The following is a 15,049-nucleotide window of genomic DNA, read 5'->3' on the forward strand; positions in this document are numbered from 1 at the left end:
AGTCATCCCAACCCTTGGTTTACCAAAAGGTTGATAAAACTTTCATAGGGAAGAATTTAAAAATGAAGCTGAGAAGAAGAAAGTTATTATCTTAGGCTAGTTTATCAGGAAACAGAGCCTGAAACAAAGGCTTAAGTATACTTAAGTATACTGAGGAGTGTGAACCAGGAAGCAGGATCAAGGGATGTGAGGGATCAAGGGATGTGAGGGAGCAAGAAAGATGAAAGAGCACCACAAAGATGCATTACCAAGTTGGACACTACTGTGGGTGACTGGCTGTGGGACCCAGGGGAATGCCAAGGAGTTGCCTGAAATACATCTCCAGACTGTGAATTAGAAACAAAAAGGGAAAAGTATTTATCAGTTGGATCCTATCTCCCACTGCTCAAAGGTTTCCCCCAAAAGCATGAACCTCAGTACTCCTGAGTTGCATAAGTATCAGCACTACAGTTAGTTTCCACAGTGTTCTTCGCTATGGAGTCAACAGACAAACCCCAGGTGGAGAGTGAAAGGCAAGTTCCATGGGCCTGATATGAAGTGTTGCCAGATTGCACCTAGAGGAAGCTACAAGAATATACAGAGAACTGGTTGCCACAGCAGTAGTTGGAGTAAAAGATAAGTGAGTCCAAGACACACTGAAATGGTTCAAAGGAGGTATCTGATACAGAAACAAATCTGAAAGCTGCATAGTCAGTGGAGAGACTGAGGATAATTCCAGATATGGTACTCCTTTTTAAAAAAAAAACCTAAGTTGTTCAGTATCTTAGTTTGGGCTTCTTCAAAAAGCAGACTTTGGGACACCAACACCTGGGGGGCTCAGCGGTTGAATGTCCGCCTTTGGCTCAGGGAATGATCCTGGAGTCCTGGGATGAAGTCCCACATCGGGCTCCTTGCGAGGCACCTGCTTCTCCCTCTGCCTATGTCTCTGCCTCTCTCTATGTGTGTCTCTCATGAATAAATAAAATCTTAAAAAAAAAAAAAGCAGACTTTGAGTGCAAGGCTTTGGGTGCAAAAAGTTTATTTATGAAGTGATTCTAAGAAGCACAGAGGAGGACATGGGAAAAGTGAGAGAGAAAAGGGAGAAAAGCCAGCAAGCATGCTTATTGAGTGGGGTTAATGAGTAGGTTAGTAATGAGTGGTTTTCCATTGTCAGTGAGTAGGTGACTAGGGTTCAATCCCACTAAGGATCTTCTGAGAAACCATGTACAACACCAAAGAATTGTCCCAGTGGTGGTGAAGAAGCTGGGGCATTTATTCACCCACCCCAATCCTTATTGGTTGAAGATTGCCCCCATTGGTATAACACCCCCTCCAAACTTGTGTTGCACCTGCCTATAGCAGAACAAGCTCCTGTGGGGCTGGAGAGAGCCTTCAGGCAAAGGAAAGAGACATGGGGCCTTGAGGTAAGAAGCTCTCAGTGTGTGGAAACCACCTTCACAGAGAAGTTAAGAAAGCCAGGGGGATATGAAGTAGAATATTGATGATGTTTGCTACACACAGTTTTCCTTTGGATTCAGGAAGAAACCCATTCAGTGCAGAATTTTAGCCTTTTCTCTTCCATATTGTAATTCCACTGTTTAAATTGGCTCAAAGCATCAGTGAAGAGATTCATGTGTGTTTGCACAGTCTAACTGGTGATCCTAGGTAAACTGGAGTAGTAGTCTATCCCAGGCCCATGTCTTCCCTGAAGGATATCACCATATCCCAGGTTTCCTCTCAGTGACCAGCAGTACAAAGAATAGTGACACACAGGTGACCAGGTGCCTAGAAGAGAACTGAGTGGACCAGCTTAAGGGAAATGTGAGACTGAACTTCCCCATAATCTCTATATTGACCTCTGGAAGGCAAAGAAGGCAGAGGCTTAGACTACAATTTGGTGGCAGAGTGTTTAATGGCTTATGGTTGGGGGGAGAGGGTTGAGGTCAGAAGAAAGATCATCTGTGAAAATAAAGAGAGGTAAGTAATAGGATTGGAGAAATGAAAACAAAAGAGAATATCTGAAATAGCCCTTGTTAAGAATGAGAAAATGAGCTGACTTTAAAAGACAGGATTGTTGGGAGATATGGCAAGTCATTTTGAGTTGGTGCAAGTCAGTCACTAGGGTGGCAATTTGCCCAATGGCTTGATTCTCCTGAGTCAGACTCAGACCCAGGCACAGATTTATGACAGTGGGTGCTGCCTCGGTGTTTTCTCTCTTACTGGGTTATACCACTCATTATAATTTGCCCAACTGGTCATAGATTTTTTTTTTTTTTAATTTTTTTTTTAATTTTTATTTATTTATGATAGTCACATCAGAGAGAGAGAGAGAGGCAGAGACACAGGCAGAGGGAGAAGCAGGCAGGCTCCATGCACCGGGAGCCCGACGTGGAACCCGATCCCGGGTCTCCAGGATCGCGCCCTGGGCCAAAGGCAGGCGCCAAACCGCTGCGCCACCCAGGGATCCCCTGGTCATAGATTTTTGCATCTATTTCTCCACCTGTAAAATGGAGAATCATGGAGCATGTTACTAGACAAAGAGGACTTCTAAACTCCAGGATTGTTTTTGATAAGTCTCTTTTTCTCTCAAATGGTTATGAGCCCCTTAAAGCCACAGACTATGTATTATGCATCGTTGTGTTCCAAATAATCTCAAAATTATGATGCATAAATGTTAGAATGAATTTTAAAGCCTCTGGATTCATCCCATATAGTCTGCGACTTCTTTCCCCCTTCAAACTAAGAAATTGTGAAAAAAAAAAACAAAAAACTTAAGAACGAGGGCAGCCTTTTCTGGTTTATTAATAAAATGGGAAGAAAAAGAAAAAGATATGACTGAGTTATTCTGAAAATCCAACAACTTCAGACCTTAAAGGATAGCTTTCACTTCATAAGAAAATTAAATATGTAAAACTTTAGGTTGGTAAAAACAATGTATGTATATTTATATCCCATTCTTTTCCACAGGGATTTGAAATAGCTTTATGTGTGTTTGTAGAAAAAATATATATACAATTACATAAGACTTTTGTATACAACAGTACTATGAGGAATTAAACCCCGAAGGGGGTATTCAGTGGTGGACTGGTTGTTCACAAAACTACAAGACAAATATGGCCTATCTTCCAGAAATAAGAGTGTTACAATGCATTTCTTCCTGGGGGGTCGGTGGGGAAGGAGTAACTTGAGAGGTAGATTGGGGGTGACTACTATTCTAGGAAAGCAAAGCATAAGGAGGCTGTGATGGTTAATTTTATGTATCAACTTGATTAATCCATAGGGTATCCAGATATTTGGTCAAATATTATTTTGAGTGTTTCTTTGAAGGTGTTTTTGGATGAAGTTAACATTTAAATCCTAGGTGAGTTACTCAGATTGCTCTCTTTCTAATGTGGGTGGACCTTGTCCAGTCAGTTGAAAATCTAATAGGACAAAAAGGCTCCGCTCCTGAGTTAAATGATGCCTATGTCAGCTAACCACCAACCTATCCAGACACATAAGCTAGCCCTGCCAAGATAAGCCATGAAACCCAGGGGAATCCAGCATAGATCAGCTGACTTTTTCCACCAGTGAGTGAAAATAAATGCTCAGGGCAGCCCGGGTGGCTCAGCGGTTTGGCGCCACCTTCGACCCAGGGTGTGATCCTGGAGACCTGGGATCAAGTCCCATGTTGGGCTCCCTGCATAGGGACTGCTTCTCCCTCTGCCTGTGTCTCTCATGAATAAATAAATAAAATCTTTTTAAAAAATTAAAAAAAATAAATGCTTAGTTTTGTATGCCCCTGAGATGTTCTGGTTGTTATTATGCAGAAATAGCTGACTGATACACATTTATGTATATAAGTATATGACATATCAGTATATGACAATATAATGTGTACTTTATCAGGTTAGAAAAGCTTTGAAAAGCCACTGGTCCAGTAAAGCACCAGGTTTCTCCTTCATTCCTTGTTATTTAATAAGGTTTATTTTTTATTTATTTATTTTTTTAGCTTTAATAAGGTTTAAAGGAAGCTTCTCTCTAGGTGTAGCTTCTTGCAGTAATAATGAAGGTAAACCCAGAGAAAACAGAGCTGAGAGATGAGAAATGAGATGTGTGTATGAGCATATGAGAGACAGAGAGAAACTTAATAGCCATAAGGGCCCTATACCCACTTGCAAGCCCCAAGAGCCAAAGATTTTGTCCATGCTAAATAGAAACACATTATTCTTATAACCAACACTAATGAAATTAGATCAAGATGTAGCTAAGAGACCCTGTAGCCAGAGGGAAAGGGGAACAAAACATAGTACAGGTGGTAACAGTTACCTTTTTAAAAATTCTGTATATATCAAGTAAATAGTTTCTTCAGGAAACCTGTTTCTTTGTATTGTTATCTCTAGGAATAATTTATTCTAAGTGAAGGACTAATGTATAGATTTGGGGTGCCATCTCCTTGGTCTCTTCCTGGAAAAAGTTATTTCTAACCTATGCATTTAATAATAATTAAGATCCAAATATTTACAATGTGTCAGTGACTGGGGAAAGTATATGTGTGTCATTAATGTGTAAGTGCCAAGTTTATAGATCATTCTACACATTATATTTTGATTACTATCTCCAGACTGCAAGAATTTGCAAGAATATTAGGAGCCCTTAATTGCACGAGCAGTATTTCTTTGTAAATATTTTCAAGTTACTTTCTAGGATTATTTCCACAAACAGATTTAATGTTAGTTTCTGTTTCAGAAGTTTATATATCTAATCTTATCCCCAAATCTTCAGATTACCTCAGAATTTGGATCCTAGACTGATTTTAATGAATATGTTCTTTAAATGCCTTTTCAACTAAAATAAAATTTTGATTTATGAATTCTATTTTGTAATTTGTGAAACTGAGGGAAGGGAGTGAGTTAGAAAGGATATTAATGTATAAGGGCAGAGTTAAGATGTAATCTTTAAACCTGTTACTGAAAAAAAAAATGAAAAAATAAAAAAATAAAAAAAAAATAAACCTGTTACTGTCTAGTCTTTTCCTTTTTAAAAATTTGCCCAAGTAAATCAACACAGAATCATATTTGTATGATCTAGAAATTTAGAAAACTGCTTAAATCACCTTCCCCCCTTTTAAAAGTCAGGATATGTGTTAAAACATAACTCTCCCAGACACTAAAGGTCTATATTATTTTAAAAGACAGGGTGTTTTATAATCTCCTTTCATAAACAATTCCAGAATTAAAAAAAAAAAACATAAACAAAAAACCACACCTAACAAAAAAAACCAACTCTTCAAGAAAATGTCTTTTGCTTCTAACTGCAGAATTCATTCACTAAACAAATATTAAGAATCTACCATGCAAAGGGGTTGTACCCAATGCTGAGAATATAAATTAAGACACGGTTTTCTGTTCTGGAAGAGGAACTCTTCTTATCAGAGGTGCAAAGGCCCACAGCCAAGTCATATGCTAAGTAGGAAAGCTGGAATTCAAAAAGTTCTCAAAAGGTTCAGATAAGCTAAAATAAACCAGGTAAAATTAAATGACAATACATTTATATTCATTAGCTTAGGAGGGGAGGGGCTAGACCTGGGGCTCCAGGTGGGGCTTGACCTCAGGATCCTGGGGTCAGGAGCTGAGCTGAAGTCAGATGCTTAGCCACCCGGTGCCCCTTGCCCCTGTTCTTTTCAAATATTTAAAGGACCAGTGTGACAGAGCTTGCTAGCTGCCTTTCAGCACTCATTCCTTAGCAATGGAACCTTGATTTTTAATGGAGCACTTTGACATTTCTCAGCTTCCTCTGAAGTTGTAGGCCATGCGACTAAGTTCTGAACATTGATATATCAGCATAAATGGTTTGCAATATTTCTAGAAAATCTCCTTAAAGAGAAGGGGTGTGCCCTTCAGCCTTTCTTCCTCTATCCTGGAGTGTGGTCATGATGACTGGAACTCTCACCGCCATCTTGGATCACAAGGGCAAAAGTGACACTCTAGGAACAGTGGAGAACTGAGATAAAAGGAGCCTGGATCGCTGACGCTTTCATTGTAGTTGTCCTTTTCAGTCCAGGACTACCTACCTCTGGATAACTTTTACATGAAAAGTCAATTTTCTTTTTGTTTTAGACAGTTATTTGGTGTTACTTTTAGACGTAGTTGAACTTTGGGTACAAAAAAATAAAAAAAGAAAAAGGAGATTTTCTAAGACTTAAACATCTTAAAAAATAACATGATCTACTTTGTGTTGCTGTCTCTTATCTCTAGATCTGTTTAAATGGGTGTTATATGACAAGCTTCAGAAATGGTAACTATTGGGGGAGGGGGAGGTCACTGCCAGACCTCTAAAAGTCCTTTCAGCTCTTAAGATTATATGATCCCATCCCCACCCCACCTTGGAGATCAGTGGTTCTTAAAAAAAAAAAAAAAGACAAACAAAAACATGGAGCTCCTCCCTGTTGTAAACATGTTTGGGTTCTTCCCACTAGACGGGGCTCAATGCTGCAGTGTGGGACCCAGGAAATTTAACAAAAATCCCCTACCCCTGGACAAGCACAGCAGGACTAACTCCATTTTGTGCTACACCTGCCACCTCCTGTATGACCCCAACATAACCTGCTTATTGCTTAAGGCGCTGCCCCACCCTAGTCAAGCCGCTGGGCACACCCTAATCGGAAATCGGCTCATAACAATGTAACCCTGCTTTGTCCCCACCAAAACTGCGCGCCAATTCTGACCAAAGTAATAGGCCAGCTCAAATGGATACTATAAGGTAAGGTGTAATTCGATTGGCCACCTGTGTGTGGACCAACATTACTGTGCAACTTTCTGTGTATCCCATTGGCCACTGGCCCCTATAAAGCTGCTAGCCTTTTAGTCTCGGGGTCCAAGTCCCTGCTCTGCTGTGTCGGGTACACTTAGACCCAAGCTCGAGCTTGTAAGTAAACCCTCGTGTGTTTGCATTGGTGTCGGCTCCTTGGTAGTTTCTCAGATTCGCAATCTGGGGCACAACACACAGCATCAACTGACTGTTTTGGAGTTAAACTACTGGGACAGGCACTTCTAAAGTGATAATGAAGGAGAATCAAAAAGCAAATCAATAAATTTTTAGCAAATGTGTTGTCATAAAGAAAACCATACAAGCCTGGATAATATGAATAAATTAGGACATTTGTTGATCCTCCTGTGTACCTAAGTGTAGTTGGTGAATTACTGCCCTACTTAAATTTTTTTTTCCTTTTGGAAAACAGGATAATACCCCTACCTTTTACACCTTTCTTCTTCTGTTCTACTTCTCAACTTCCGAGTAGGTGGAACTTTTACATTATTTTTAAAATTATACTTATCTGTGTTTTGTCTGCTGATTTAAATGTTTACTTCCTCAAAACAGTAATACATTCACATGGCAAAAGAGACCAATTGGGAATGTAATACATAAGAGATAAAATCTACCTTTCATCTCAGATGGTGATACCTCCCCTCCCCAGCAGTAAACAGTTTCTTATATACTCTGTCAGATATATTTTTACCATGTGCAGGCAGCTATAGTTATTTATGTGTGTATGTTAGAAAGGAGATTCATACATTCTGCGATGGCCTGGATGTTGGTTTTGTTCAATTCAACAAATGTTCATTAAACATCTACTATATACACAGACCTAAATAACTTTTAATCTCTTTTCTGTAACATCAAGTTCCAGCTGTATGTATCCATCTGAAAATAAAGGAGATATAACCACACTTGGTACTTCAACTTTTGAAATATTACATATACACATAGTCTTGCCTCTAACCCTATAGCTACTCTAAGACAGTTCCTTTTTTGGCTTTTTTTTTTTTTTTTTTTTAACCCATGGAGTACTTTTCTGGAGTAGGTTCATATTGTTTCCATTTCCTTAAAGGACTTCACTTCTCAACCCACTGCAGTTTGTTTTTTGGCCCATGATCCCAGTAACACAGGTCTTTCTGGGTGCCTGGGTGGCTCAGTTAAGCATCGGTCTTTGGCTCACGTCATGATCCCAGAGTCCTGGGATCAAGTCCTGAATTGGGCTTCCTGCTCAGCAAGGGGGGAGAGGGCATGTCTGCTTCTCTGTCTCCCTCTGCCATTCCCCCCGCCCCCCCTCCCCCGCGCTTGTGTGCTCTCTCATATAAATAAAATCTTTTTTTTTTAAACAGAACACTGGTCTTTCCAAGATCATTCATGTTCTCTTACTTGCCAAAGCATCGTACATACCGTAGCCTTATCTTTAATTTACTGACTTCTCTGCTGTCCTGGTAACCCTCTTTCTCTTAGATCTCTCTACACTTTTGACTTCAGGAAGTTACACTCTCCTTAGTTCTTTTCTATTTATGCTCAGTCTCTTTTATGGATTTATTTTCTCTGTATGGCCCTTCAATGTTGGTGCTCATCTGCTTTTCATTCTCAGCTCATTATACTTCTCATTTTACATCCTCTTCTTGAGTGATCTACTTAGGTCTCATGACTTTAGCTATGGTCAATTGGTAACAAATTCCTCTCTGCACTGTTTTTTATTTTTAAACTATATTATTATTTTTTTAAATATTTTATTTATTTATTCATGAGTGACACAGAGAGGGAGAGAGAGGCAGAGACATAGGCAGAGGGAGAAGCAGGCTCCTTGCAGGGAGCCCCATCTGGGACTAGATACCGGGACTCCAGGATCATGCCCTGAGTTAAGGCAGACACTTAACCATTGAGCCACCCAGGTGTCCCACCCTCTCTGTGCTCTTGATCTTGATTATATATCCAACTGTATGCTGGATATTTCTCTATTGAGAACCCAACATGTATGGAAATTAATTTATTCTCCTTGTCTCTCAAATTGAAAACCCTTCAGTATTCACCAACTCTGTAGTTGACATAATCCACCCACTCAAGCCAAAATCCTGGCATCAGCTTAGACTCCTCCATTCCCCTTTCCTTCCCATATTCAACCAATCCCCAAATTTTGCTAATCTTACCTCCTAAATATTTGCATCTGTTCCCAATTGTATTCCTGTTACCAGTCCCGTAATATAAACCTCATAATTTCTTAACTAATTCAAAATGATTTCTTAGCCACATTCAATTTTCATCTAAAATACCAACAGAACACAGGACACCTGGGTGGCTCCGTGGTGGAGGGTCTGCCTTTGGCTCAGGGTGTGATAGGGCTCTCAGTATTGAGTCTTGCATAGGGCTCCCTGCAGGGAACCTGCTTCTCCCTCTGCCTATGTCTCTGCCTCTCTCTGTGGTTCTCATGAATAAATAAATAAAATCTTTAAAAAAAATAAAATACCAATTGAACTAAACCATTCTCTTATCATCTTCTGAATTTCCATATAAATATCAGTTTGGGAATCTGCTGGGATTCTAACAGGGATTAGACTAAACCTACTGATCAACTGGGGAGACTGACATTTTTTACAATATTGGGTCTTCCAATCCATGAGCATACTGTATCTGACCAGTTACTTGGGTCTTCTCTAATTTCTCTCAACCAAATATACATATTATAATTATATTATGTATGTACATACATATGTGTGTATATATATATATATGTATATAATATAGAGTTCTTATACACCTTTCATTAAGATTTATTCCTAGGTGCCATGTGTTAGATGGTCCCCTCAAAATAACAGGTCCTAATTCCTGGAACCTATAACTGTTACCCTATTTGGAAGATGTATCTTTGCAAATGTGATTAAGGCTCTTGAGACAAGGAGATAATCCTAGATTATCCAGATGGATCCTAATGCTATCAGTGTCTTTATATAGAGAGGAAGAGGAAAATTCATGATATAGAGAGGAGATGACAATGTGAAGGTGGAGGCAGAGGTTGGGGTGATGATGTGGCTTCAAACCAAGGAATGCTAGCAGACACCAGAAAACTAGAAATGGGAGGGAACAGGGCAGCCCTGGTAGCTCCGCGGTTTAGCACTACCTTCAACTCGGGGCCTGATCCTGGAGACCCCGGATCGAGTCCCATGTTGGTCTCCCTGCATGGAGCCTGCTTCTCCCTCTGCCTGTGTCTCTGCCTCTCTTTCTCTCTGTGTCTCATGAATAAATAAATAAAATCTTAAAAAAAAAAAAAAGGGAGGGAATGGATTCTCTGTAAAGCCTCTGGAGGGAGTGCAGCCCTGCTGACCCCTTGATTTCAGACTTGTGATCTCCAGAAGTATGACAGGAGTTTGTTTTAAGCCACTGAGTTTATGGTAATCTGTCATAGCTATTGTAGAAAGCTAATATACGAGGTATTTGAAATTTTTGACACATTCATATTTATCACTTTAAAAAATTCATTTTCTAATTGTTTAGTGCTAGTATTTCAAAATATAATTGATCTTTACAAACTGACTATCCAGCAGCTTGCTAAATTCATTATGAATATTGAAGGTTTATAGATTATAATTTATATACAGACGATCATGCTTTCTCTAAAAAACAAATTCATGTATTTCTTTCCAATCCTTATACATTTTTTCCTTGCCTTTTTTTTTTAAAAGATTTTATTTATTTATTCATGAGAGACACAGAGAGAAAGAGAGGCAGAGACACAGGCAGAGGGAGAAGCAGGCTTCATGCAGGGAGCCTGATGTGGGACTAGATCCCAGGTCTCCGGGATCATGCCCTGGGCTGAAGGCAGGCGCTAAACCACTGAGCCACCTGGGCTGCCCTCCTTGCCTTTTTGTTGCTGGGATGTCCAGTACAATAGTAAAGCATATCCTTTTATCTTTTGATTTTATCATGTATCATCTATTCCAAATTTAAACTACAATGGAAATAGTAAATAATAATAATAATAATACAGTATAAAAACAGTCAAACAAAATAACAAACACTGTTCTAAGTAACAAATCCAGAGGCCTTTTCTTAAACCCTTCTCATGATTCTGCATCACTGGCCATTATTTATTAACTTTCTTAAACCTTTCTTCTTCCTTGGCTAGATTCTCTTCCTCTAGCTCCTTATAGATATCCCTAAGTATTTTTTTAGGTTTTGCCTTTTTTTATACCATTCTTATTAACTGTTGGGAAATCATCCTAAGGCCTATGATTATTCTTCAGTGCCAGGCCAGCTCCAGGTGTTTTCCTTTTCTTCTGGGGCAAAACAGAAAGAAAAGTCCCCCAATCTCTGAGGTTCTTCTCCCAAGAGTGGAATGCATTCTCCCTTGTTTTGTCCTCTTTGTTGTACTCAAAGAAAAGTGTGAATCCTCTTTAACGGTTTTACTAGTAATTAGAAATAAGTTACAGAAGTCCCCAAATCTTCACAATGTTTTAATCCTTGATCTACACACAGAAATTCCTTTCAGTAGAAGAGGCTGGACGGTATGGCAAAGTTGGGGAGTTAGAAAGCATGCTGGCCAGGAGGCCTCAGAGCGACATTTATCTTTTGTGAATTCACTTAGTTCAGGGTCTGGCCTTTGCATTACAGGGCCAGAGATGCTGAATCACGTTCATTAGGAGCTTGTGTATAAAAATGAAAATATCAGTGTATTAATTTACAATGAAAAATGTAACTGTTATAGGAAATGGCTATTCATTTCACTTGGACAGGACACTTTCTCACTGTAGAAAAAATGTAGGGGAATTAAAATAATATTCAAAACTGTATTTGCTGAGAGAAGCTAAAGAGTAAGAGGTTTTTACTTGCATGATTTAATAGAATCATATCAAGCTATGATAGATCAAATTACCTCCACGGTCAGAACAAAATAGGTTTTGTACCTGCTCAGAAGACTTTCCCCTTTAAACAGGGATCCTGCCAGATATTTACTTCCCAAGTGTTTTTTTTTTTTTTTTTTTTTTGGCTCAATTCCTGATTGAGACATTCCTGCTTTAGGTATGTTACTGCTTTCAGTCGAGTCTTGCTTTGGCCAGACAGGCTTATTTTCTGCTTTGATCCATTCTGCATTGACCTGTTAATAGAATTCATACAGGACAACCTTTAAGTGTTTGGAGAGTACCTGACCTACAGACCACAAATACTGCTTTGCATACATCTTGCATACTATATGTTCATCAGAAGTCCTCAATTCTTAACTGCTGAGCCAAAACAAGAAGTACTTAAAAAAAAAGAAAGAAAGAAAATCATAAATAGCTCCCAATGCCAGGCAGGCTGGCACATAGCAAACACCCTCAAATCTGGTGAACAAAATATGCAGTTCCCTACCCCTTCTGCCTAATGCAATTCGTAAAAGCATTACAGAGCACACAGCCTGCCAGGCTGCAGCTCGCGCCTCACCTCTGCGCGGGGACTCCGCCCTCCCTACAGCTCGGCTCCAAGCCCGGACCACGGGTCAGCGCGGACTGAGCAAGCACCCCCGCCTTGGACAAGGCCCCGCTGGTAGTTTAATTTCACCACGGGCAGCACCCACTTCCTAACTAATGAGACAGTCAAAGCGAAAAAGATGGATACAATAAAGCAAAGGTGAGAAAACGGGAAAGGTGTCTTTTTCAAAAAAATTTTTTTTTAAAATGAAACAACAGACCACCTTTTAGCAAAATACAGCTGCACCGCTCAGCCCCGGAAATCACCTCGGCGGCCTCAGTGCCTCTAGGGGGTCGGGGCCCAGCTCCGGGATCCAGAAACCCAGAGCGCAGCGGCCAGACGACTGCCAGTCGGGGGCCCCGAGCCTGCGGGCGCCCCGCTCCAGCCCCCGGCTGCTCGGCGGGCACGGCCGCCACACCCGCCCCACGCCGGCGGAGGAGCCGCGAGACGGAGCGGCCGGGCGGCCGCAGGCTCTCCGCGGGGCAGGGTGGCGGCCGCGCCCCGCAGCCCCCGCAGCCCCCGCAGCCCCCGCGCAGCCCCCGCCCGGACTCCGCGCCCCGGGCCGCGCCGGCCCTTCCCCGGGCTGGGCGCGTTCCTTCCGCCCAGAGCCGGCAAAGAGTCCCCGGGCCGCCGAGCTCGCCTGCGCCCGAGCGCCCCCTAGGAAGCCGGCCGGAGCGGCGGCGGCGCCTCCGCGGCGATCTTCGGAGCTCGGTCGGGGTTGCCCGGGCTGCCGGCGAGCGGGGCTTCCCCGCCCCTCCCCTCCCCCTCCCCCCTGCGCCCCCCCGCGCGCCCCTCCCCGCCCGGCGGCCGGAACCTCCCTGCGGGGCGGAGTGATACCGGCGGCGGCGTAGAGCGCGGCGCGGCCGACAGAGGCGCCCGGGACCGCGCGGGGCGGGCGGAGGGAGGAGGGGAGGGGAGGGGAGGGGAGGGGAGGGGAGGGGAGGGGGGAGGCGGGGCCGGGGCGGGTTGTTGTGAGGCGACTGCGCTACCGCCGGACCGGGGCGGTTATGGCGGCTCCATATTAACACCCTCCTCCTCCTCCTCCTCCGCCGCCGCCGCCGCCGCCGCCGTCTCCTCCTCCTCCTCCTCCTCCTCCTCCTGCTCCTCTCCCGCCCGCCCGCACTCGTAAGCCATCTCCCCCTTCACCCTGACGCCTACCGCTTCCCCTCGCCTCTCCCCCTCCCCTCTTCTACCATGCCCGGCATGATGGAGAAAGGGCCCGAGTTACTGGGGAAGAACCGATCGGCCAACGGCAGCGCCAAGAGCCCGGCGGGCGGCGGCGGCGGCGCCTCGTCCACCAACGGCGGGCTGCACTACTCGGAGCCCGAGAGCGGCTGCAGCAGCGACGACGAGCACGGTGGTAGCCTCGAACTCCTCCCCGCCAGCCCGCCTGCCCCCCTCCCTCCTCCCCTCCCCCAGCCCCCTCCCCTCGCCGCGCTCCCGCCCTCCCTCCCCTCGGAGCCCGGGCGCTGCGGTAGCCTCGAACTCCCGGTGCAGTGCAGCAGCACCCCCGCGACCCCCGCCCCCCCGCCCCCCGCCCTCCGCCAATCCTCCGCCCTCCCTCCGCCCCCCCTCCCCGCCCCCATCCGCTGCCATCTCCCGGAGTGCCCGGAGTTAATATCTTCCCATCCACCCGCCGCTTCTTTCCTCCCTCCAGCAATTTTTATATTTTATTAAGTGTCTCTTCCTTTTTCTTCCCCCCCCACTCTTTCTTTTTTTTTTCTTCTCTTTTCTTTTTCTTTTTTTCTTTCTTTCTTTTTTTTTTTTTTTCTTTTTTGGCATTGCTTTGCAGATGTTGGGATGAGAGTCGGAGCTGAATACCAAGCTCGGATCCCTGAATTTGATCCAGGTAGATATATTTGCTTAAGCAAAAATCCTGTCTCTCCAACCCACCTCCCCCCCCCTCCCCCCACCCCCCACCTCCCTTTCTGGGAATGATTTAGGGTGGAAGGGGTAGAGGGGCGGCCGAGGTGTGGGGGTCCGGTTGGGAGGGGATGCGGGGCCGGGATGGGCAGGCATCTGGCGGGGAGGCTGTCAGGCTTGGCAGGGCTGTGACACAGGGCGTGTGGGCAGATGTGTGCATTGCAAGGTTAACATGGTTCCTTGGGGAGGCCACTTGCCCGCCGGTGGCATCGCCTTTCTGCCCCCAGGAGCCCCGGGCGAGGTCGGGGAGGAGCAGAGGGAGGCGGCCCTCGGCGGATCCGGGGGGTCCGAGGCTGGGGAAGGAGCGGCTGCTGGGCCGAGGCTGCAGGAGAGGGCGTGCGGGCTGCGTGTACGAGAACCCTGCAAATGTCAACCGCACAGCACCGACCCCCGGAGCGGAGGGCCGCGCTCCGCAAGGGCGGCGGATGCCGGGGCTGCTGTCATCGGCCCCGGCCGAGGGCGAGCCCAGCCCTGCCCGACCCGCGCCTCCACGGGGTTTTCTTTTCTCTTTCTTTTTAGCTAGGTGGTGTAGCTCTGGCCGCGACAGCTCTGCGGAGTGTAGGAGCCGCGGAGAGAAAGGGATGGGGGAAGGGGGTGGGGAGAAGCCAGAGGCACACCTCGCCCTGCAGCCAGCCCTAGGAAGTCAGACCACAGGACAGTGGCTGCAGCTGCCAAGGAGACATTTTCTCCCCGAGCAGCCAGGTTCCAGCGTCCTCTGCCAACCCAGCTTGCGGGCTCCCTGTCTACTTTTCTCCAAACAGGCTCTCTGGCGGTCACGGGATTTCAGCCTGGACGGGGATTGGGCGAGAGTTCCGCATATGGAGGCGCCCTTGCAGGAGCCTCCCGGAGTGGAGCGCGTTTCCTTCTCCCCACCCCAGACCCTTCTTCAGTTCAGGCTTTG

General features: G+C 44.8%; 1 protein-coding gene and 2 pseudogenes across 4 annotated transcripts in view; 1 reads left to right on the plus strand and 2 right to left on the minus strand.

The window, feature by feature from the left end:
- LOC100685193 overlaps nucleotides 1–5,916 on the minus strand; it is a 51,933-nt pseudogene extending 46,017 nt beyond the window's left edge.
- LOC102153639 overlaps nucleotides 1–12,631 on the minus strand; it is an 84,753-nt pseudogene extending 72,122 nt beyond the window's left edge.
- Nucleotides 12,632–13,264: 633 nt separating this feature from the next.
- Nucleotides 13,265–15,049, plus strand: part of RCOR3 (REST corepressor 3) — a 53,480-nt gene continuing 51,695 nt past the window's right edge. Inside the window, exons 1-2 of one of the 4 annotated variants that reach the window (XM_038542066.1) lie at nucleotides 13,265–13,582; nucleotides 14,018–14,074. In XM_038542066.1, the coding sequence (XP_038397994.1) occupies nucleotides 13,420–13,582; nucleotides 14,018–14,074 (220 nt within the window). In that variant the 5' untranslated portion in view covers nucleotides 13,265–13,419. Of the gene's footprint in view, nucleotides 13,586–14,017; nucleotides 14,075–15,049 lie in introns of those variants that run through there. The other 3 variants (XM_038542065.1, XM_038542064.1, XM_038542067.1) reach the window with 3 other exon arrangements.

The sequence above is a fragment of the Canis lupus genome, chromosome 7 (genome assembly GCF_011100685.1).
Source record: "Canis lupus familiaris isolate Mischka breed German Shepherd chromosome 7, alternate assembly UU_Cfam_GSD_1.0, whole genome shotgun sequence".
In the NCBI taxonomy this organism is placed as follows: Eukaryota; Metazoa; Chordata; class Mammalia; order Carnivora; family Canidae; genus Canis; species Canis lupus.